At 41.3% G+C, this 25,419-nt stretch overlaps 1 protein-coding gene across 5 annotated transcripts in view; it reads right to left on the bottom strand.

Annotated features, from left to right (window-relative positions):
• Positions 1–25,419, bottom strand: part of heph (polypyrimidine tract-binding protein 1 heph) — a 202,561-nt gene that overhangs the window by 163,745 nt on the left and 13,397 nt on the right. For 2 of the 5 annotated variants that reach the window (XM_068380160.1, XM_068380156.1), the window contains one exon: positions 9,732–9,756. The exons of the other annotated variants lie outside the window; for them this stretch is intronic. In XM_068380160.1, the coding sequence (XP_068236261.1) occupies positions 9,732–9,756 (25 nt within the window). The remainder of the gene's footprint in view (positions 1–9,731; positions 9,757–25,419) is intronic. 5 annotated transcript variants of the gene reach the window in all.

Below are 25,419 nucleotides of genomic sequence, written 5' to 3'. Positions count from 1 at the left end.
TACGCTATTATCTAAGACTCACCTCTTAAAATTTCTTCTGTTGATTTTCTCCTGATGAAGTAGCGAAGAATTTATTCCCCGTTGGGGACATCTTCTAGCTTACCGCTACACAGATTGTTGGGCGGCGATAACTGTCCCAATGGAGAATCCATCCAAGGATTTCCTTGAATAATCCTTGAGATAGTGGGCAGTAAAGGTCGACTGGTGCGACCAAGTGCCAGCTTGTAGGATCTGTCCCACCGCCATGTTTCTCTCAAAGGCCAAGGAAGTGCTCAGGCCCCTGATGTCATGGGGGCGGGGAGTGCCTGGCACTGCCATCTTATCCTCTTCATAGGTTCTAGCGATGACTTGTCTCAGCCAGAAGGAAATGGTGTTCTTGGAGACTTGCTTCTTATTAACCCTTTTACCCCCAAAGGACGTACTGGTACGTTTCACAAAAGCCATCCCTTTACCCCCATGGACGTACCGGTACGTCCTTGCAAAAAAATGCTATAAATATTAGTTTTTCATATTTTTTGATAATTTTTTGAGAAAATTCAGGCATTTTCCAAGAGAATGAGACCAACCTGACCTCTCTATGACAAAAATTAAGGTTGTTAGAGCAATTTAAATAAAATATACTGCAAAATGTGCTTGGAAAAAAATAACCCCCTGGGGGTTTAGGGTTGGAAATTTCCAATGAGCCCGGGGGTAAAAGGGTTAACACCTGTGGAGACGAAGAGGTTCTTGGCACCTGGTCGGAGATGAGCCGTCCTTTCCAGGTACTTCCTGAGCATAACTTCAAGTCTTCCATATTGCCTGTCTTGGGAATGGCCGGAATTGAGAAACCTTCAAACTTCGGGTCCCAGACTGCTGGGTTCTGAGTCTTAGCCACAAAGGAGGGTACGAACCTGAAGGACACTTCCTCCACCCTTTGGAGTGCGCAACGTCGTAAGACAGACCATGGATCTCACCCACTCTCTTAGCCGAAGCCAAGGCTAGCAAGAAGACGGTCTTGAGGGTGAGGTCTTTGTCCCCGATATCTTTGAGGGGTTCAAAGGGAGGACGACTTAGCATTTTCAGGACCTTGGCCAGGTCCCATCTGGGCACTCGCCTAGCTTGAGGAGGGCAGGACTGCTCGAAACTTCTAATCAGCATCGCTATCTGTCTCGAGGTCCCCAGGTCGATGCCTTTCAAGAGGAAGACTTGGCCTAAGGCTGCCCGTACTCCTTTAATGGCTGGGATTGACATCCCTACTTCATCCCTAAGGTACACGAGAAACTCGGCTATGTCCGGGACCGAAGCTTTAAGAGGTCTTAATGTGTTTCTCCGAGCACCACTTCGTAAAGGCGGCCCACTTCGACTGGTATACCACGGTAGAGGATTTTCTTAGGTATAGGGACATCCTCTTAGCTGTGGAGGAGGAGTACCCCTCCTTCTTCAAGAGCCGCTCGATAGTCTCCAGGCGTGAAGGCGAAGAGAGAGAGGGTTGTCGTGGAACTTGAGGAAGTGAGGTTGACGCAGCAGATCTGACCTGGAGGGCAGAGGCCAAGGCGGTTGGCTTGCCAGGTCTTTTAGATCCGCGAACCACTCCCTCTTCGGCCACCAGGGCGCTACCAAAGTCATCCTTAGGTTTTGGGAGGCTCTTACTCTGTTGAGTACCTGCCTTATCAGCGTGAAGGGGGGGAAAGCGTACACGTCCAAGTTGTCCCACTTGTGCTGGAATGCGTCTTCTAGGGCTGCTCTGGTCTGGTACCGGGGAGCAGTAGACCGGTAGCTTGGCGTTGAGCTTTGTTGCAAAGAGGTCCATCACCGGGGAGCCCCAGCGTTGAATGATGAGTCTGGTTACTTCCAGGTGTAGGGACCACTCTGTCCCCACTATCTGACCCATTCTGCTGAGGCCGTCGGCTAGCACGTTTCTCTTCCCGGGGATGAACCTTGCTAGCAGTACCACCTGCTGCTCGTCCGCCCAATGCAGGATGCTTATGGTGAGGTCGCACAGTTCCTTCGATCTCATGCCCCCTTGCTTCTTTATGTAGGCTACCACCGTGGCGTTGTCGCACATTAAGGCCACGGTGTTTCCCCTCAACCGACTTGCAAAGTGCAGACATGCCTTCTGGACTGCTTTTAGCTCTAGGACGTTGATGTGGAGATGTCTTTCGTTCTCCGACCAGGTACCGCTTGCTGTCTCCTCCCGAAGGTGGGCTCCCCACCCTAGGTTGGAGGCGTCTGTGAACAGGAGGTACTCGGGGGGACAGGACCCGAGGGGCATCCCCTTGAGGGAGTTCGACTGGCAGTGCCACCATTCTAGGGCTGTCCTCGTGTCTGGAAGGACAGGAATCAACGCCTTCTGAGCGCCTGTCTGGGACCAGAGGCCCTTGAGGTTCCATTGCACGGGTCTGAGCCGCATCTTCCCTTGGGGAACCAGTTTCTCTAATGAGACCAGGTGACCAATCAGTCTCTGCCAGTCTTTCGCCCTCCTGGAATGTTCTGACAGGAACGGCTGAATGATGTGATTGAGGTTCCGTATCCTGTCTTCCGAGGGGAAGACCTTCCCCTGCACGGTGTCCAACGTCATACCCAAGTATCCCATTCTGTTGGATGGCGTTTCGATTTTTCTAGATTGATAATGATTCCCAGATTCCTGCAGAACTGGAGGAGGTTCCTCCCTTGCTCCTCCAAGAGGGCCTTTGAGTTGGAAAGGAGCAACCAGTCGTCTAGGTATCTGATGAGACGGATACCTCGTTCGTGAGCCCACACTGAGACCGTCGCGAAGACCCTCGTGAACACTTGAGGGGCCGTCGACAGGCCGAAGCAAAGGGTCTTGAACTGCAGGATCTGGGAACCCCATTTTACCCGGAGGAACTTCCGACTCGAAGGGTGGACAGGGATCTGGAAGTATGCGTCCTTGAGGTCGACCGTCCTCATGTAATCTTTCTCCCTCAAGGACATCAGGACGGATTTCGGGGTGTCCATCTTGAAGTCCGTCTTCTTGACGAACTTGTTGAGGGCCGACAGGTCTATCACGGGTCTCCACCCCCCCGTTGCTTTCTCTACCAGGAACAGGCGGCTGTAGAAGCCCGGGCCTGGGAGAAGGACTTCTTCCATGGCCCTCTTCTCTAACATGGAGGAAACCTCTCCTTGAAGGGTGGCCCTTTTCATCGGGTCCCTGGGGGCCAACCATTCTGTCTGGCTGGCTGGAATAAGAGGGGGTGGGTCCGCTATGAAGGGGAGCCTGTAGCCTTCTTTCAGGACGGACACCGTCCAAGGATCCGCCCCTTGTGTTTTCCATGCTTGCCAATGAAGTCCGAGGCATCCCCCAACCCGAGGCTTGGGCGGGAGTAGGGGGCCTCTCCCTCTACCTTCTCCTAGAGGGGCGGCCTGATCTGCCTCTCTTCGGGGCGGAGTAACCCGACCTGAAGGAGCTGGCAGAAGCTGGTGCTCCTCTGCGGGAGGGCTGCGGGGTTGTTGTCCAGGAGGAGGAAGGGGCGTCCCTCCTCGAAGAGCTGGGGGCGGCCTGAGGAGTCACGGCGCTATCAGAGGCTGATCTCCTGTATGGCGGCCTTCTGGAAGACGCTTGTCTGGGGACGTTGGCCTCTCTCCTCTTGGACACCTTCTCCATTAGAACTTCCAGTTCCTTTAAAGGGAACAGAGACTCACCCCCTAAGGGTAGGCTACGCACAGCTCGGGCCTCCCTGTCCGGGATCTTCTTCGACAACTTAGAGAGAACTGTGTCATGTTTCCTAAGTACCCAGTTGGCCGTCAAGGCGAGCGCTTGGTACGCCAGAAACTTGAGTGTTTTCCCCCCGGAGGTGAGAAGGTCCGTCAGGAGAGACTGCTGCTCTGGATCTTCGGGGTCGATGGAGGCTTGCACGTTCACCAACGTGGAGGCCCACCAGTCCAGCCATGAGGAGACGTTCACCAGGTCCCTTGACATCTCCTCCATCATGGCGGCTTCCGTAGGCGAGAAGGAAACCGGGGCTGAAGAGGCCCTTTCGTCCGAGCCGCCTTGACCCAGGATGTCTAAGGCCGGGTCCACTTTACAGGGGCCTGGGCGCCGCCCTTCAGGAATATACACCTTCCCTTGCGTCTTGAAGCCCTGGAGCAGTTTTGAAGCACTCTGGGACTTGGGGACCTCCGCATTGCTGGCCACCAAGTTATCTATGTACTCTTGTCCCAGTACTAGGTCTGGGGCAAGAGGAAGGGCCAGGGAGGACTTCGGAAGGGCGTCGTGGTGCGTGAATCTCAAGAGGCTTCACCTCCAGGAATTCACCTTAGGAGTCGAGGGTTCTGCGATCCCATGGAGCCTCCTGATGAGACCCACCACCCTTCTGTACGCGGAGTCCTCCGATGGGGGAGCCTCGCCTCCGTCAGCCGAGGCCTCGGCCTGGCGTGGGGGTGCCGGGTTGCATGGACGGTAGACCGGGCGTCCTCCTCTTGGGTCCAGGGAGGTCGACCCGTACCCGTAGGGAGCTCCGTAGGAGGGTGGATCTCGCCGTAAGGCGAGTGCCTCAGGCTCAGGGAGGGCCCTCGGTTGCCCCCAAGGCTCTGGAAGCCGAGGACACGGTCCCGGTGGGCTGACCCGACAACGGGAACCGATACTTCTTGCTCGATGACCGCACCAGCTGGGCTGGTTCGGTCAGGCTGCCTTCAAAGAAGCGCGTTTCCCCCCGCTGGGCGGGGTGAACCGGAGGCCTCGAGGACTTATGCTTTTGAGCGAGGTCTTTCCTGCGTGGCAGGTCGAGCGGTTCTAGGCTGTGCGTAGGGAGCGGCAGCCTAGACGCTCGTTCACTGGACCGAGAGTCTGGAGAGTGGAGCCTCTTGGACTCTCCTGAAGGGACGTAGACCCAAGCGCCGCCGGGAGAGGCATCTCTCCTATACTTACGGGAGTGAGAGCGGGGGCGCTTCCTGCTGTCGCGACCTTGACCTGGAGCGGGAACGATCGGTTTCGGACCGATCTCTCTTCCCGCGCCGTTTCTCCCTGACTTCTCCCCCGGAGGATGCGTGATGCGTGGGGGAAGCTCTTCGCCGTCGGACGTCCGAGATTGGATGTTGGAGGAAGTCTTCGGGGACCGCTGTGGAGATCGTCGGCACTGAGTCTACTCTATCCATGCCAGGGGGCCAGGGGTCCAGGGTCACGTCCATTCTTAGCGGTGACCTCCCCGGTGTTTTCGGCAACTTCCACCCGAAAGCATCGCTACTCGGGAGGCGAACTCTAGCGTGGCCGTCCTCTGGCGGGGGAGAGCCCGACGCACCGGCCCACGAGGGCGGTGGAGACTCTGAAATAACGACACTGCCCCATACGGGGTCTTCTGAGGACGCGTGGTCCCCTGCCACGAGGCCTGATTCACCCGAAGCACTACCGGAGCCTCCGTTATCTCTAGAGGGGCCTGCCCTTGGTTCTTCCCTCACACTGGGTTCACCGGGAAGAACGCTATGACTAATCACAACACTGGGGGCTTGCTGCTCTCTCCTCTGCGAAGGAGACGGAGAAGCCGAGGCTTCGTCGGACTGATCACTGACCGACGGTAAAGAAGAAACGCCACTAACTTTTCTGGGGGAACGCTTAGAAGACTTCTTCTTTTTGGTACCGTACCGTACCCACTGTATATCATCCCAGCTTACGCACTCCGGACACGTGTCCTCGCTGGAGCAAACTTTCCCCCTGCACGTGGAACAAAGGGAGTGAGGGTCTACTTCTGGTTTAGAGAGGAAAGCCCCACACGACTTTCCGGCTCTAGGACCAGGGCAACGACGCACATGCTCCATCGTTCGCACACGAAGGGCCAACACTAGCGAGTTATAAGTACACTGGGATATACGCAGGGGGAACGCACTGAAACACTTGCAAATAACGCACTACGCAAGAAAAACACAAGTCCCCACACTGGAAACACGTGGAATCACAAACGCGCCAAAGGATCGAGAGAGCGAGAGAGTGAGATGTTTCACATCTCACGACCAAGAACTTAATGGCGATGCTGACCCAGAGAGGCAGTGACCTGCCTTAATCCTGCCCTCAGGGCGCATTCTCTGGTGGCGGGGGTAAACCTATATAGAGCAGGGTAAGGGGGGTAACGGCGGGAAAACCTTGGTCGAGATTGAGAGGTCACCAAGTGACTCCACAGAAAAATAGTTCTCGGTGAGTATTTGTGTCGGAACAAATATACATATATATATCTATCTGAGAAAGTAGTTGTGCCATCTCCTCTCAAATGTTTTACTGGCCTTTGACTTTTTCTCACTTTTGTTTCTATATATATATACAGTATATATATACATATATATATATATATATATATATATATATATATATATATATATATATATAATATATATATATAGACACAAAATGAAGAAAAGTTCAAAGGCCAGTATGACACTCCAGAAGAGATGGCACGACTACTTTCTTAAAAAAAAAAAAAAAAAAATACATCAAGCATAATACACAAGTGTGTGTGAGGAGATTGGCCAGGTACCCAGGCTCCTCCTCCTACCCCCTACCCCTAACTATCAATAGAGTAGTTCCAACTCACTAAAAAGTCATATGGCTAGTTTCAGCTTTGCCAAAAAAGTATCACTTTAAATCTAAATAACGTAAGGTTGGTTAGTGAAGGAACAATTAAGGGGTTACCCAGCAAGATAAATGCAAAGAAGTAGGAAAGATTTAACACTAAAATAAATGTAAGTGCAAAATGGCACAGACAAAACCCTCTGAGTTAAATGATATGCTCTTTAGATGGGTATGAAAAAATTATGAGGGCTGTCATTAGGTTTCCAAAAAAAATGCATTAAAAATTATCCTTTTCAAATTTTAGTTTTTTATACGAATTAATGTTCGTCAATGGAAAATGCATTAAAAATTGTCCCTTTCAAATTTTAGTTTTTTATACGAATTAACGTTCGACAATGGAATATTTCCTTTCTCCTTCATCAAAACCTCTTAGTTTGACACAAATGGAACTACAGTAACAACACCATGACATTGGTAGGGATTATCGTGAACAGTACCACTAACAAGATCCAAAAATATCAAATTACATACAATACCATTAAACACCAATCACTGTATACAGTATTTGATCATCAAGGATAAAAAAGAAAAACTTGACTATGAACCATATAGATACTAATAGCTTTAATGGTAATGAAATGAAACGGATGAAAAAACAATATGAAGCGACTTAAATACACAGTCCACCAAGTAAACAATGGTTCCTGCCAGCAAACGAGATCTTCTCCTTACTGAAAATGTTTTAATTACTATTGAAAAAGCAAACGATATTCAGCACTGATCGTGCACCCAAAACTGGGCTTTCAAGCTAATAGCAAAAATTAGTTTAAATCGATAAAAGAAATGTGCATAAAATAATTCAAGTAAAAATATAAACTTTCAGGATCAAAAAAAGTTTATTAGGACTCTTCATTACTCTAGACCATAAATTAGTAACGAATGAATAATGGTCTCCGTGAGAAGTTGGAAATTTTGCACAGTATACCGGCATGACTGAGACATTGATATTAGTAGCAAGCAAGGAATTTAAGTGAGGGTAAAATCCTACAAAAAAAAATGTTGCTACCCAATTAAACTTCAAGGGCACTAATGTATGTATGTATGTATGTATGTACGTATGTATGTGTGTGTGTGTGTATATATATATATATATATATATATATATATATATATATATATATATATATATATATATATATATATACACACACACACACGATACATATAGGTATATATACTGTAATACTACAATGCAATCACATGCAGAAAAACAGCTGTCCCTCCTTTAAAAATCATACAAAAAGAAACTAATCTTTAGCATTAGACAATGCTTTGCCAATAAAGTTTGAAAACTTGTAACATATCGCTACCTTTGTTCACCTCAACAAATATATGAATCAAAGGGCACACCTTATCTTTTCAATTCTGATTTTCTCTTCAAAACATAAAATACTACATTATCAATTACTGTTATAGACAAGAGTTGGATACGTATGAAGGGATTGTCGAAAGCAAACTTACGTTCTAGGAGGAGGAAAAATTCTTAATTGTAAAGCTGAAAATGGTGTGTATGTAGTATGCTCAAAAATCTATAATCATGAATTTTTTAGCTTTGTAATATTTATATATAACATTAGGTTCAATAAATGCAGATGAAACTAAGTTAGGGGTTGAAGGTTAAACTTCATAAAGAAATTATATTAGCATTATCTTTTAGTACCTGTAGGATATACAGTAGATAATGGGAGCTAGCCTAAATGCGAATATCTTGGAGGAAAATCAACAAGATCTTAACTAGAAGATTGCTTTGTTATTCTCTGAAGTGTAAGTACCCGGTACAGTACGTACATTACAAAGAAAGATTTGGTGAAACATCACTTGTCTGTGAGATTGATGCAATTTAATAGAGTTAGTCTAGAAATCAGCTAATGTTTAGGTATGCGTGTGGGATTCCCCCCTCAATTCAGCTGTTTGAAGGCTGAAATGTGGCCATCATGGTCTTATTTTTCACGAGGCAGCTTGCCTACTACAATAAAATGGCTTGTAATTGAAAAAGAAAATATATGACAAATTAACATATTCCTATAATAACAAGATGTACATGCAGTAGGTAGTCACCCTTTCTTTCTTTCAGGTTGGGGGGGGGGTGGAGCAGGATTGTTAAACATAAAACTTTAATAGCAAGAAGGAATCCTGAAAAAGAAGAACTGCTCAATCTAATGAAACAACAGCCCAATTCATTTATGGATAAATGTAACACTTGAAAATAAGTTTGCAATAAAAGAATGTTGTCAAATGGCAGTAATTAGGATAAAGCACATTAGGAACAGTATGAGCTCAACATAAGGATGTGTTTGGAATTGTGCTGTGCTGTACTGTACAATAGACTGGACAAAGCAATTATGTAAAGCAAGTTCAAAGGACATTAAAAAATAGTAATGGAATACAATGAAATGATGGGGGAAGAACTACTAAGCCTACATTTTCTCCAAAAGGGAAAACAAAAATACTATTGTATACTTACGGGGAATACTTCTCTACCTCAAACAGTAATGGGGACCCCACAAAAAAACCATTATAAAGAAAATCACTTTTCCTCTGTACAAATGATAAACTGTATCAGGTCAATCTTAGTTTTGAAATAATCACAAACATGTAAATGCAACTAAATTTAATTTAAATTTCATTATGGGGGATTCATAATTTGAGAAACAAAAGCTGCTAATTAAAGCCAAAATTTCAAAGCATAGATACAGGTACAGATGCATATGCAGTATATAACATGTATACAAAACACATTATATACATCAATGATGGTATCTGATTATACTATAGAGGACCTCACTACAGGCAAGCATATAGGCATTACTTTTGTATGAACTACAAACTATAGAATAAATATACTGCACATATTTCTTTAAAAGGCTACATTAAAAGCTGCTAATGATGCATTCTTAAAACTGCTAATATGAAAAAAAGCCTAACCAGGACTGTATAAAAAAAAATGACATTACTGTATAAAAGGTAATGGGAATTGGAATATAAAAACTAAAGGGTATAAAATAGTAGTTGCATAGACAATGAAAGATCTCATAGTTTAGGAGTGGTAAGAATATAAGGTGGGACTGCCAAGAGGATGCCAGAGACGCACACAGTGTCACGCATGTGGTCAGGCACAACAGAAGAGCAGCCTTTTAGGGGAGCCAGAGAGGTGAAGTGATGGTGGTGGACTGTTTACCTTTGTTCCAGGGTTCAGGAAGCCTCTGAAAAACACAAAGAGAAAAGGAAAAGTCAGAGATGAAATGGGCAAAAAAGACCAAATCATATGACGTGAAAATTAGCCTGGTACATTGGTTTAAAAAATCAAAAGGTAAAGAATTTAGTTCTAACACCAAATAAAAAGAAGAAAGTAAACACAGGCTTCATTTCACTGAATGTACTGGAGAATAAAGATAATAGAACATTAATAAATAAAAATAGTACAGTACAGCTGTTTAAAACATAGGATAAGTATTTTCTGTTTCAAGTGATGAACAGTTAAAAACAGGAAAGTACACAAAAGATCAACATGAATGAATACAGACTGTTACTACATTTCAAAATAAAAGTTTATACATGGTTTTCTCCTATCCGTTTGAAATTCAAAACAAGTATATTGTGTAAATATCAGAGAAGACTTAGAATTTGGAAAGTGAAGGAGATACCATGGGAAATATTTATGAAAAACTGATGGAAATTTAAGGGTATGTAAGTTAGAAGTATGGCTGCTTTCTATTTAGCATATACTCATCCTCTACCACAACTTTCTCAAACAAAATCCAGTTATGTATATATTTAACAATATGTGGAACAAAATCAATCTGGGGATTATCTCCTACATGTTATTCCTGCCAAGTCACATTTAAAGACAGAAAAAAAAGAGCATTAAATAAATTCATGAATTTTAGCTGAGAGAAGGTTGAGGGAATGATCTACTATACCTGTACTGTACCTTCCTGGTTTTACCAGTTAAGAAAAATTCATGAACTTCACTTATAATTCATTGGGAGATAAAAAGTAAATATTTGTCAACCCAACCAATACTTGGTAGCTAAAATGATAAATATAATTACCTAACTAATGGGATAAAAAAAAATCCAAAGCAAAATTTTTAATACATTGGTAACTCAGCATTCAAAAGCCTACAAAATTATTAAATAGCAATCCATCTACTTTTAAATCTTCTTAAGAACCACATTGTGTCAATGTTAATGACCGACTAATTAAATACAGTATAGACATTTACAATACCCATTTTCTTCATCATTACCACATGATTTTTCTAGTCTCCTTACTGGTTTGGATTTGATAAACTCATATCTATGTCTTTTCCGACCATCTTCCTTCTACTTTTGATATCTGGTAGCATCCCACCGAACTATTTTCTCTTCTTCCACTGCGTACCAAAATCACTCATATCCTTGTATTTACCCCCTCTCTCTAACACTTCGTTACACTGTACTAACATTTTTATTAGACTTTTAAAGCAATGCTTCAGATATAACTAACGTAAATTTGCACTGAATTTTCCATCAGGTACTGTAAATTGATCTTGTACGTACATAGTAGGAGGCCTCAACAAACGTGGATTGACAAGGTTGACTTTATGGCCAGTCACAAAGTAAAATACTGTAGGTGGTAAATTTTGAAAATGCAATTTGTGGATTCTATTCCTATGGATAGCAGTGTAGTATTTTTTTTTTTTTTTTTTGATGAGGCAGTTGAGCAAGTGTTGAGAAATTAGTAATAGGGATTATAAGACAAAGTACAAGAAATGATAATCAAGTCTTTGATGTTACTCTACCATAAGACTAATCTTAATAGTGAAAGCAGTGGTGGTTATACTGTATAAGAATGGAAAGATACAGTCAGTTAACTGACCAGCATAGAATCCTCTGCTCCAAAACAACAGCTTCAGCTAAAGTTACAAGTGTAAGAGGGTGCCGGGGACTGCAAGCTATCTAATGCATAACTGGAGCAAAGAGGTGGAAATATTTTCAACTGGATTTATTTGGTTTAGGGCCTGAGCTGCATTTGGATGTGCAACAGGGGAAAACCTCCATAGTTTAAGTATGAAGCAAAAGACAAGATGCAAGAAAGCAAGCATTAACAGAGGTACAGTAGAGGGCTGAAATTTGAGTACACCTAGGAGCTGAAAGGATACTGCAGGAAAGACCTTCAAACAATAATGACTACAGTGCATCACCTGAACTGCACTGGTAGCAAGCACTAAACTCCTGTGGAGTGGGATATATTTTAAGGTGGAAAAGTGAAATAGATTGGACTGAACAATTGACAATAACTAAAGAACAACAGTGACTCAAAAGAATGCAAGTAAAAATAAAGTCAAGATAGAGGCTATGTGTGATTGTGGGAGGTGTGTGAGTGAGCTCTGTAGTAGAGTGCTGAATTCAATAGACAATATCACATGTTGCTCAGAATCACAAAATGAGACACGAGTTGAAAATCCAAGTGTAAGCAATAAGAACTGCAGTATGTGTGAAATGGAGACCTAAAATAATGGTAATAGAATGTCTCATCATAGGACATAAGGCCCGTACAGATCTCTGCATGAAAAAACGTAGTTACAATACTGATAAAGAGAATGGAGGGGATCTTAAAAAGTGTTCTTAGAATGTCAAAATTACTTGGTGATAAGTCACCATCATTATTAGCAGTAACTAGATCACTACAAGACAAAGGCCCTATAAATTCCCTTCTCTCTTGTCTGTCCATTGTTTCTAAGCTAGACTATATCTACAAATTTTAGTTCATCAATCCATAGTTATCTTTTCCTTCCCCTGCTTCTTTTACAATCGCTAGGGACCCATTCCGTTATTATTACCGTTAGCGTATTATCTGTCACACTCATTAAATGTCCTGTCCTTTTCTTTTTCTTACATATTATTAGAATATCCTCTACTTTACTTTCTTCTTGATGAAGCTCTTTTTCTTTCTCTTAGTGTTATCCCATATCGCTCTTATTCTTTCTCTTAGTGTTATCCCGATCGTTATTCCCTCCATATATATAATACTGTACTATAAAAGAAAGATTGACATTATGGTATCTGAGCATGGCAAGTGGTATGAAGGGATGAGGAGCAGTTGGATAGAAAAAGTAGGAGACTGTACTGTATATTGCTATGTAGGTAGTCTAAGACCTGTCCGAACACCACGGATATAACAGTAAAAGGAGGGATGATGCTAGGAAGTGGACAAGTCTTTTCATGTCCAACCCCATAAAGGGAAAAGCCAAAATTAACACATTTACGATGGCAGATAGCGGTATACTAGACAATCTTTTGATCTGTCATTCTCAATATACTTTATTTATATATATATATATATATATATATATATATATATATATATATAATATATATATATATTACAAAGATTAATTACAAAATCAGTCCACACTCAATGTCTTATATAACCATGAAAATAAAAACTATAAATCACATCCCATACAGAAATTCAACACTAAGGACTCACCAATACTAACCACCCTTCCTTTTGATTTAGGTCTGAATATTCAAGATTTCTGTATTAGAATTCTACAAACCTGTTATGTTCTTACCATTTATAGGCTTATGAATGCTTTTATTTAAAGATGCTTCTAAATGGATTGATAAATTTGGGCTAAATAGCCCAGCACTGAGACCTGGTGTGCTATTTAGTGCTCAGACCATTTTAATCAAATCCCTAGGTTTCATAGAGGGGTTTTAGGAGGGCATTTCCTACACTACAAGTTCAACCATCTGATTACAAAGTACAATCATTGATAGAAATGTAGCCCCAAGAAAATGAAATCAGTCATTTTAACTGGCTGATTACGAAGTGTGGTGGTCGACAGATATTACATCAGAGTAGCTACGTGAAAATTAAATCAATGTTCCTTTAGAGTAGTATTCAGTATAGGACAATCGTCTGACAAATGTCCAACTTAGGATCTTTTTGAACCTACAACACCAACATGCATTAGGGGAAGGTAAATACAAAACTAAATAATAGATTTAAGCTTTTCAGCCATTTTTGTACCAACTACAATGGCAGAGTAATGATGTGAGGCTAACTTTAACCATCTTTTATTCTTTTGGTACCATTATATTTCTAAGAGACAGGATTTTTCTTTAGCTATACAGTAGTGTATAAAGGAAATATAGGGGCTTATACTTGTTATTAAGATGGAAAGAATATATTGGTAGATTTTCTACATCCTTACAGAGAGCGACAAATGTTATGGAGCTAGCTGCATCAACAAACATTTACATACTGCAAAATGATGGGTGGCTCCAAACTTCAAAAAAAAAAAAAAAAAAAAAAAAAAAAAAAAAAAAAAAAAAAAAAAAAAAAAAAAAAAAAAATTTATAGCATGTTAAACCGTAATATCTAGTGAGATACCAAGGTTGTATCAGAATAAGCGCTTAGAACATTACACTCATCAAAAAGGTTCTGTATTGACAATCACAGGAGTAATGGAGAAAACCTACAAGTAAATGATTTTCATTAAGAGAGAGAGAGAGAGAGAGAGAGAGAGAGAGAGAGAGAGAGAGAGAGAGAGAGAGAGAGAGAGAGAGAGAGAGAGAGAGAGAGAGAGAATCTTTGTTCTTAGGGTAAAATATCCCAGATTTATATTTTTCTTATTCTGCATGCTCATGATGGATGACATATGCTTTTGATCAATAATATTACAGGAATTGAATTTTCTTTAACTTTTTACCTTTGCTATGCATAAAACATTTGGAAACACCCGTAAAACTATTCAATTTTCTCAAACAGCATATATAAACAAATTCCCTTAAAATGTAAATGCAATTAGGTCCTAATTTCCGTGATTAATCCAAGCACAGATTCCCATTTAGATTAAGTAAAAAAAAAAAAAATCATATCCTTGCCTGTTGTTCTTTATTACGATAAACTATGAATTATCGAGTCCTACCAACTTTCCAATATATCCTGTTTAGTTTATACTGTTGTTGAATTTCCATGACCTAGATAAAAAATCCTGAAATTTCATTTAATTTCCTTCAAAAAACTATTAACCGATTACTTTTGTTTATCCGAGCCATAAATAAGAGTACGTACACTGTATCAAAGACAGTCCAGTTTCCTACAATGCCTGACCCCTCCTTACACAACATTAGGAATGAAAATATGTAGTAACAAGCAAAAAATAGTTGTTGCCTTACCAGGAATGTCTCTCCTTGGTAAACAGGGTAAAATGCTCACTGAAATGTATCCATTTTGTTTTTCTTGAGAAATTGCAGATATAAGACACTTTTGATATACAGTACTGTAATATTGGAAAGTGGACTGCTATCTGTATTCTTACTAGATAATCCTCACAAAAATTATACATGCTTTTAAATCACCACAACACATGCAATTTGCCCTATTAAATATTATGCTACTTATCTATTGCACTATGGATTTTTTTTTATTGATCTAGTAATCAAAATTTACTTTAAGCCTTAAAAACAAAATCACATGCTATCAAAAGGAAAGCAAAATTTCCTTCTGTTGTTCTAAAAAGTTGAAGACCCTAATTATCAAAAATAAATTTTCTCTGTAAAAATGCTTCATCAGAATTAATCATTCTAAAGGTGAAGATTCCCTAAATTATATTCAACAGACAACAATAATTAAATTCTAATGATTCTGATAGTGTAAAAATTAAAAAAAAAATCAACTTTTCCCCCCAAAATGTCAAAGCTGGACCACCTTAGTACACATCTAAGAACATATCAAGTGTATATGTATGATTTACATTCACTCGATATACAAGAGGATTCTCAGTCCCTTTGGATAGAAAATACAAAGCCATTTCCCTACAGTAACTGTCAGAAGACATCACCTTACAATTCCTATAAGATAACGGTAATCTGAATTTGTAGTCACAGAGAATAGGACATTATGTAGCTCCCTCTTACTTTGTGTGGGGGAGGGGAGAATTTTTTTTTTTTCTAGCTATAGAAAAATAAGTACTCTAATAAGTGTAGATTCTAGCAAAAACTGATAAAGAGGAAATGAATTACCGAGGTTCTGGCAACTGCCACACAGTATCCATTGGTGGTTTGGATCTGACAGCATGCAGAGCCTTCATTCTGATTCTGTTTGGGACTTGCGGGATGGATGCAACAGGAAGTGAAAACTCAACAGGTATAGGTTTGCATTGCTTGAAAAACTCAAATTACTTCTAAAATTTGAGATTTGTTCCTATGAGAATACATACCTTCCTCTTTTTGTAGGGAAGTCACCCTTAGGAAGGAGGAAGTCCTGCTTACCCAACTGGCTAGCTAGCAACCTGGGATCACAATAGTCAGACTGATCAGAGCAGAGCCAAAGGATCTATGAAACCCTTGACCCCTGGTTGAATAACTAACTCCTAGAGCCCCAGAGTTTTCCATACAAGCAAACACCTTGAGTGGAAACAATGTTCCTGTATTGAATCTTCCTTAATTAATAAAAACTTGTACAACTTGATAGGAGTGAGGCTTCCCTACATCACTTTCTGGGCAGCTACTGCAGGAAGTCCTATGGAGAATGTATCTAGGGGGCCTGAGGGCTTAATCCCTAAGATAGTATGCAGTGAAGGTGGTCTTCGACTTTCTGAAGGCTAAGTGGTACCAATCCCTCGGACTTTATGATTATTATTATAACTAGCTAAGCTACAACCCTAGTTGGAAAAGCAAGATGCTATAAGCCCAAGGGCTCCTACAAAAAAAAACAACCCAGTGAGGAAAGGAAATAAGGAAATAAGTAAATGATGAGAATAAATTAACAACAGTAACAGCGTCAAAACAGATAGGCTATGTCCTGTATAAACTATTAAAAACATCAAAAACAGATATGTCTTATATAAACAATAAAAAGACATGTCAGCCTAGTCAACATAAAAACATTTGCTCAAACTTTGAACTTTTTGAAGTTCTGCTAATTCAACTACCCGATTAGGAAAATCATTCCACAACTTGGTAACAGCTGGAATAAACCTTCTAGAATACTGTGTAGTATTGAGCCTCATGATGGAGAAGGCTTGGCTATTAGAATTAACTGCCTGCCTAGTATTACGAACAGGATAGAATTGTCCAGGGAGATCTGAATGTAAAGGATGGTCAGAGTTATGAAAAATCTTATGAAACATGCATAATGAACTAATTGAACGCCGGTGCCAAAGATTAATATCTAGATCAGGAATAAGAAATTTAATAGACCGTAAGTTTCTGTCCAACAAAATAAGATGAGAATCAGCAGCTGAACACTAGACAGGAGAACATTACTCAAAACAAGGTAGAATGAAAGAATTAAAACACTTCTTCAGAATAGATTGATCACCGAAAATATTGTAGACTTTCTCAATAAGCCAATTTTTTGTGCAATTGAAGACACAGACCTAATGTATTACTCAGAAGTAAATTTGCTGTCGAGAATCACACCTAAAATTTTAAAAGTCATACAGATAAAGAAACATTATCAATACCGAGATCCGGATGTTGAGGAGCCACCGTCCTTGACCTACTTGCAATCATACTTTGAGTTTTGTTAGGATTCAACTTCATACCCGATAATTTGCACCATGCACTAATTTTAGCTAAATCTCTATTAAGGGATTCACCAACCCCAGATCTACATTCAGGGGATGGAACTGATGCAAAGAGTAGCATCATCTGCATATGCAACAAGCTTGTTTTCTAGGCCAAACCACATGTCATGTGTATATAGTATGAAAAGTAATGGGCCAAGAACACTACCCTGTGGAACACCGGATATCACATTCCTATACTCACTATGGTGCCCATCAACAACTACTCTTTGAGATCTATTACTTAAAAAATCAATAATAATGCTAAGAAATGACCCACCCACTCTCAACTGTTTCAGTTTGAAAACAAGGGCCTCATGATTAACACGGTCAAAGGCAGCACTAAAATCAAGGCCAATCATACTAACTTCCTGACCACAATCAAGGGAGTTCTTTACAGCATTGGAGATTGTAAGAAGGGCATCACATGCTCCAAGGCCTTTACGAAAACCAAATTGCAAACTAGGGAGTAGGTGATTACCTTCAGCAACCCTACTAAGACGTTCAAAAACTTTAGATAACATGGGAGTTATGGAAATTGGGCGGTAATCAGTGGGACTTGAGCTACCACAAACACATTTACATAGAGGAGTAACATTACCAATTCGCCAAGTGCTAAAGCTCCTCTTCTTGCTAACTTGCGCAAAATAACATAACTTTGGAGCTAAGAAATCTGCTGTCTTTATAAAAAAAACAAAGGAAAAATACCATTTGGGTCCACACCTCCATAAGCATCAAGGTCCATCAACAGAGCTTTAATCTAAGGAGATCGAAAAGCTAAACTAGTTAGTTTAGCCTCAGAAAAACTGGAATGAGGACGTTCAAGTTTTTCATTACTCTGTTTACTGTCAAAAACATCAGCCAAAAAGGGTTGCCTTTTCCTATGGACAGTGAGTGACTGAGCCATCTGGTTTAAGTAAAGGAGGAACTGTTGCATCTACAACAAAGAGTGCAGATTCAAGTGTAGACCACCATTTATGTTCCTGAGTTGTACCAGAAAGGGTTTCTTTTATGGTTAAATTGTATTCCTTTTCAGTTGAGGCATAAACTCTCTGAGCAAAAGCTCGAAGCTGAGTATAGTTGTTCCAGGTCAAGGAGGGGATGAGGCTGATGACTTGTGACCTGTTCCCTGTAGGCTCTAGCTCTACATAAAACTTCACAAAACTAAATCGTATTTATAGATAGTTTTGTCTATGTCCTCCCTGTGATTACGAAGAGAGACTAAGAGGGGCTTACATAATGATATTTGTTTTATGTGGAGTATCACTCCCCTTACAGGACACAGAGGTCAATCGTGAGAATTATCGCTCATCCCATTTAGCGATGATACTGAAAAGGATTCAAAATCTAGTCACTGATTGATGAATTTTGTGTTTTTGCCACAAATTTGGGAACCAATGAGGACAAGAATGGTCTCCACAACCAGGAATGTGCACTAAGACCAAACGATTGCCTTTAACTGCTAAAATTTATAAAAGTTTTTCACCACACTGGTACCCAAGAAAAGCTGCAGCTATTGGAACAGAAACTTTGAGTGGCGAAGCATTCCTCCTATGACACCTATCAATAAAGATTCCTGTTGAAGACTTTTGGAGGCGACTTAAAAAGGTCAGGGTACCACTCTGCGTGTGATCATTTCGGTGTTACCCCTAGTCATTTGGAGTTTGGGCGTGATGATGCTTTGTTTATGGGATAAAATGATGGGAAGGCCTAGATATCGTGGCTGTTTCACTATTGTCGAAATGGGTCCTCCAGTGCCGGTCTCGGCACTGGTGAGCAATACTGTTAGTACTGAATTGTTGTTGAGATGAGTGGCAAACGTGTATCAACATGGAACCTTACTGTCAGCCCACAATGTACACGTTTATACTTCACGATTTCACTTATGCACTACACAGAGAACCCCAATACTTTTTAAATAAAAATTCCCAATCATGATAAAAATCCCTCCAGGTGGAATAATTTCAAACAGCCCACGCTCTTTGCACTGGGCTTGCTTCGCGTCACTTCCTCTAACCCAAGTCCCCAGAACAGCTCGTCCCAGCTGTCCCTGTACACTTATGTATAGATTTAATGTGGTAAAAATTTACAGCGATATTTGAAATAACCAAATTTGGATTAAACTGGTGTTCCACTTAACGGTATTCAATAATAATGCACGAAATATTCACCTTTTGTTATCCTATTTGTGAATAGAGAGAGAATTATCTTTTTCCCCTGTTTATATTTATACTTTCCAAATAAGCTGATTAAGGCATGCTACCCAAAGATATTCCAGTTTTCCCCAAAGAAACAATTATTACCAAGATATTTATGCGTTTAGTTTAAAAAATAAGCTGTATTTCTGTTTCGGTATAAAAGCAAAATTCATGAATTTAAGATTGTTTATGTATCAGTAACCACCATCTCTTAGCAAAAATGTAAACAACATCCGAAGTACTATAAATGAATAAATAAATATTTACAACTTTCAAAATTCGCCATTTACATTTAATTACGTGACTTGCATTCATTGATTCCCAATAAATTTCCTTTTACTTTCCTAGTTACGGACACACTTTTCCCAGATTACAAATAGAATTGAGGCTAAGAATATTGTTTGTCTTGCCTTCATTCACAGCTTGTTGGTCAACATTTGTCAGTATATTTTCTTGAATCTCTCCATTGCGAATAAGGGTATAATGTAAAATGTCAAGTCTTACGCTACTTTTTTTTTTTTTTTTTACTATCGTACGATGATTGAAATACAAGCAAAATAGCTGATAGATTCGTTTAATAACAAAACTTTTTTGGTATAGTTATTGTGGTTGTATGCGTTTATGCAATGATTAAAACGTTACTAACGATACTTTCATCATTTATTAATTTTTTAACCCACTTTAGTAGAAGATGGGATAAACATTATTACTGGGTCGCTGTAGATGTCAGATGATGGTTTCCTACAGAAGACGACACCAAGACATCACGAGTAGTCATGCTAAAAGATTGCTGCATAAAACCTTGTACAAAAACGATTGGTGATCGTTGTATAAAATAAGTACATTATGTTAATCACTAATTGTATACACATTGTACTGTACAGAATTACAGTAATGTTGTTTAATGTAAATGTAGGCTGTGTGTGTGGTGAATCAAGTCCCAACGAAAACGGCGAACACCTAAAGTACAGTTAAGCTTTATGTGGTGATAATATTATATCAAGAGTACTGTACTGTAATATACAACATTCGGCAATACTTAGCGTTACTTATCCGAGCATAGGTAAGGGGCAGTAAGTTGTTATAAACCGAGTTATCCCATCCTAGAGCACCGATCATTTGCTAATTCGCAGTTTTCACTTGCATGTTACCTAACCCTAGTGAAGAATGAGGGCCAAGTGTAAAAAGTCAGGAGTTCCCTTGCCACTAGAGGATTCAGACACTAAGCCTGCAACTTGATGACAAATGTGCCGACAGGGTCAATCAGTTGTTCTCCAATCCCGAGTGCATGCTCTGCCAATTGGCAATGGGGTTGAGAAACTGAAGCGCCCCTTTTGACACTACCGAGTGTCCTTTTACTTTTACCATTTCCTGGAAATAGCAAAGACACTGCTTTCGATTCTAATATGCCTATGTGTATGAGACCTCTTGTCACCATCCTCTATCCACAAACCTGATGTGGAGTGAGTGAATCTGCACTCTCCATTCTTCTCTGCATGCATCTGATACTAATAAGTTCAAGGGAGATGAACCTATTGAGGGGATCCCTCCATCAGGCTACTCTCCTGCAGCCACCAGGATGGATCCTCTAGGACTTCCTGTGTCACCTTAACTAGTATCTCATGAAGGTTGGACCTCTGTTAGCAACCAAGTGCACTGCACGGAATAAAGGTGTAACTTCCTGCGTGAGAACAGATGGTCCATGCAAAAAACAGGTGCCCAAGCAATCTCTGCTAGTTCCTTGCTATTAAGGATTCCTGTGTCAGCAAGGGTTTCTAACTTTCAACTTTTTTAACCTTGCCTATAATGGGAACACTTTTCTTAGGACCATGACTATAATCATATCCAAGTGGACATACATTTATCCAGATCCCAACAAAATTTGAGAAGGTCCAGGTGGAGCAGAATCTCCATCAACAAGTCAATTGTGATATTGAAGACTTTATTTCCATTACATGAAACCAGTGAGAATTCTCTCATGAACACTTGAGGTGCTGTGGAAAGTCGAAAGCAGAACACTAGAACCTGAAATCACATTGTTCTCGGGACAAACCGATAGTAGTTCATTTAGTTCTGACAGACTGAACTTGGAAATATTTGTCTTTCAGGTCTATGGACGGTAAGAAATCATTCTGTCTATTGATTGTAGGACTGTACTGGGGATCTCCATCAACTGTTTTTGCAGAACAAAATCATCAAGATGGGACAGGTCTATGACTGGCCTCAAACCTAAAAGATTCTGAACCAGGAACATGTTGCTGTAGAATCCTGGATATGAAGTGTTTACCTCATTGACCAAATTCTTGTCTAACACCTGTTTGTCCTTCATCAGGAATAGGTTTTTGATGGATTCTCTCAAATACAATGAGAAATTCATCAGCACTGGAGAGTTGGTGAATGGAAGGCAGTATCCGAAGTTCCGAACTTCCACTGTTCAAGATTCTGCCGAGTGGAATTGCTACCACACTCATCGACTCGACAGGCATCCCCAACCAAAAGGTGGTGCAGAAGGGGGATTACCATCCCTTACGTACGAGATACTCACCTACCCATCCTCGTTTGTCTGGATGCCTTCAGTGAAAGTGCTGGTTCTGGTCAGACAATTTCTCAAGTTGAAAGTTGTCATTTGTTTCGGCTCTCATAGGTGGCTGCCCGTGAGGCATGTCCTTATATTTAGTAGGCACTGTAGGAGGAGGTATGAAGGTGGCAACTCCTGAAGAAAGAAGCCCGATTCACCTTTTCCCCGTGCTATTAATTAGCCTAATGCATCCACTTCACCCAAGGGAAAAAAAAAGAGACGCTCTGTGTTTCGTAAGGACATGTGACTTTGGAGGCCGTATGTCTGATGAACATATTGACCACTGTATCCCTTTCAGTATCTAGTTGCTACACTGGTATGCAGATTGGTGTACCAAAAAACCCTTGGTGTTTCCACCTGAAAAAAGCGAGCTCCTCATACTGCTTTCCTATCTAAATACTGCACAATATGAGAGTACCCAATCAGTTCAAGATGCCCGAGGCTAAAAAAAAAATTATGGTGATTATGAGAACCTTTCTGCTTACACCGCAAGAGTTATGGTCGCTACTTCAGGATTTAAGAAGAGAGGGGAAGAATGAGCTTCCTCTGTCAGACAGAACTTTATAAGACTCGAAAAGACAGGAGGAATAAACTTTAAGTAACGAGATGGTCACTCTTTGGTTGCAGAAACTTGCTATTCTAGCTTCTGGAAGGTGTGCGCTTTCCTGAATGAGTAAATAGAAGTCTGCCTTCTGAAGAAGGGGCTTTTGGAGAACCATCTAAGTTCTTGACTTTTCTGAGGAGTCGTAATTATAAATACAAGCTAAGCTACAACCCTAGTTGGAAAAGGAAAAGCAGGATGATGTAAGGCCCAAGGGCTCCAACAGGAAAAATAACTTAGTGAGGAAAGAAAACAAGGAAATAAACTACAAGAGAAGTAATGAACAATTGAAATTAAACATTTTAATAACAGGAATGGTTTTGTTCATATCAATGTTGCCAGGTGTATGAGAACTAAGGAAAATGTGGAATAGGCCACACTATTCAGTGTACGTGTAGGAAAAGGAAAAATGAGCCATAACTAGAGAAAGGGATCCAATGTACTACTGCCTACCCAGTCAAAGGACCCAATAACACTCTCGCAGTAATATCAACAGGTGGTTGGTGCCCTGGCCAACCTAATATCCAAGACGCTCAGGAAAGAAGACTCCTCTTCACGCTTGGTGTTGGTAGACTATTAGGGTCTCCCCTCACCAGGACCCAAGTTGGTTCGCAACATGGTTAGTCTTGACGGGCTTGGAGGAGACAAGGATTGCCCACATCAGAAATGTCTGACCGTGAGACATTACAGTCTCTCTTGTAGATGGTGCCCTTTCATTTTTCTTTGTTGAACCAATGTCTTTCTTCTCCCCGACTTCCTTGCCTCTGGAAAAGGGAGAGGCCAGGGCACGGGATGTTTGGAGAGAGATTTGATCTCGTACAAGGGCTCTGGGTCCCGACATGATTGTGGATTCTCTTTCCTAATGTTTAGGATTTTTATGGCATGACACTTCTATAATCTTTGATAGGAATGACAAGCAACTTGGATGAGTGATCAAGTTGGCACGCATTTATGATCTATAACAACCCTCTTTAAAGGCGAAAATGGAAATGGATGGCCACCTAATAGCTGTTAACTTTTGGGCTTCTCTCTCATAAAGATCTTGAGAGGCGTGTCCTCTGCTAAGCAACCGGTAATCAAACCGTTCTGGTCGAGAGGCATATCTTAACTTCACAAACAATGAAAATCAAACTGAGTTGAGGACTGAGGTTTGATGTATGTTAGGTTTGACTGTCTGACACCTCTTCAAATAGTTTGATAAGCAAGTTGGACAATGGGGTTTGATGAACTTTGTGACTGTAAAAGCCCCTCTAGGTTGTACTATCTTTTGCGGTTTCTGCTCCTGTGGGGAAAGTCATTTATAGTACAGTGGCGCGTGAGGTCTCAGGGTCACACACACCTGCATGCTCCTGTAAGCTTCTCGATCACAATGGACCCTCACACCCTGAGATGACGCACTGCTACTGGATGACTTGTTTGTTCATGCCGCTCTTCAACCTTACATGGCTCTGGAGATTCGTAACAAGTTCTCTCAAACTATAAGCCCGAAGATACAGAAGGGCCCTTTGCTGGTTTAGAAGCCAAACTAATATGCACAGCTGGGCTATAGCCTGAAACACTTACACTACTCCCAGACAAATAGGGACAGAACTAAGACACAGTCTTTATCACAGGAGCCAATGCTTAAGGTCTAGACCGTGGGAGCCGGCTCCTAGCTAGGTGCGGTCTAAGACTTTTTGTAACTCCCATAATGAGTTAACGCCCGCACCGAATCACTGGAGTTAAGATGGAAAACGTGGATAATTGAAAGCAGCAACTCATTCTGGCAAAATAGGATCATCCCATGACAGAAAGGGAAGGGAAGGTTTAACTTCTCCCTCAACTGCAAGAGAAAAAGTTCAATCTTTGTTAACCTACATTCACCTTTCTCCTAGTCCAGCTTTTCTGAAACTGTGACAAAGGTATCAGGTCTTTGTCTATGAATCACTTGGCAAAGTGATGGAAAACTGGGTCTCAAACGCTCAAGAGCTAACAATGCACGATGATGAGGCTGGAAGCAGGTGAAATAACCTATGGAAACAGGATAAGGTTCCGTATGCCGTTTTCTAACACTAGGTTGAGGTAAAGGGCATACCTCCCAAACTGAGGAATATTCTATGGTCTACATGATGAGACAGATAAGACATCGAAGGGCAGTGTCATTCTCCAAGGCGGCCATTGGAGGGGAGAGAAAAATCGTGTAAGGACAGCCCCATGCCCTACAAGTTGCAGGGGCAAATACCATGAGGTCGTGCAACAGTTGTTACTAGTTTAAGCTGATCGCTATGCCAAACCACTTCTCGATCAGGAGACAGTGGGCTTAACAAGACTCCGAGGGGTGACAAGGAGCTCCATAGACACTTCAGTCTTTGAAGGGGACTAAAAAAAAAAAAAAAGATGCCAATGAAGGCATATGAAGACATGCATCACTTTCTGAGTAAATGTAGGCTAGTGAACGCATCTATGAGGCTTTGCAGGAGAGCGGACACGAGATATGTATGCAGGACTGCGGACACTGTCAAGCCAAAGCTTATTTCCAAACTATGCGGTAGCTGGCGATGATCCTTAGTCTAATGAAAACTTCTTCACAATTTCCTTCTCATGGGATGAGATGACAGTGTACAAAGAGAACAATGCCGCACAGCTGAAAAGTGGAGGGGTGTACACATTTGAACATGTGAATTGCATGTAAAATGAACAGGAAACTTCAGGAAACAATCCAGAGAAAGCCCATTAATTTCCGTCATCTCAGGCAAGAAGTTACTCGTACGAGCTTTATGAACTTTCGTAGAGCAAGATTAGTAAAAAGCAAAAAAACGATGAACATCAGCCAGAGCATTACCAATGGCTGGGCTGAAAGCCAAAACTGAGGGATCAGCTTTTGAGGTAGAATTCTGGAGGGCAGGGAAACTACATAAAAAACACTTTGATATACACTAGGTCAAC

The sequence above is a fragment of the Palaemon carinicauda genome, chromosome 9, assembly GCF_036898095.1.
Source record: "Palaemon carinicauda isolate YSFRI2023 chromosome 9, ASM3689809v2, whole genome shotgun sequence".
Taxonomy (NCBI): domain Eukaryota; kingdom Metazoa; phylum Arthropoda; class Malacostraca; order Decapoda; family Palaemonidae; genus Palaemon; species Palaemon carinicauda.
The sequence above is the reverse complement of the archived record's forward strand: the minus strand, read 5'-3'. Positions and strand labels throughout refer to the sequence as shown.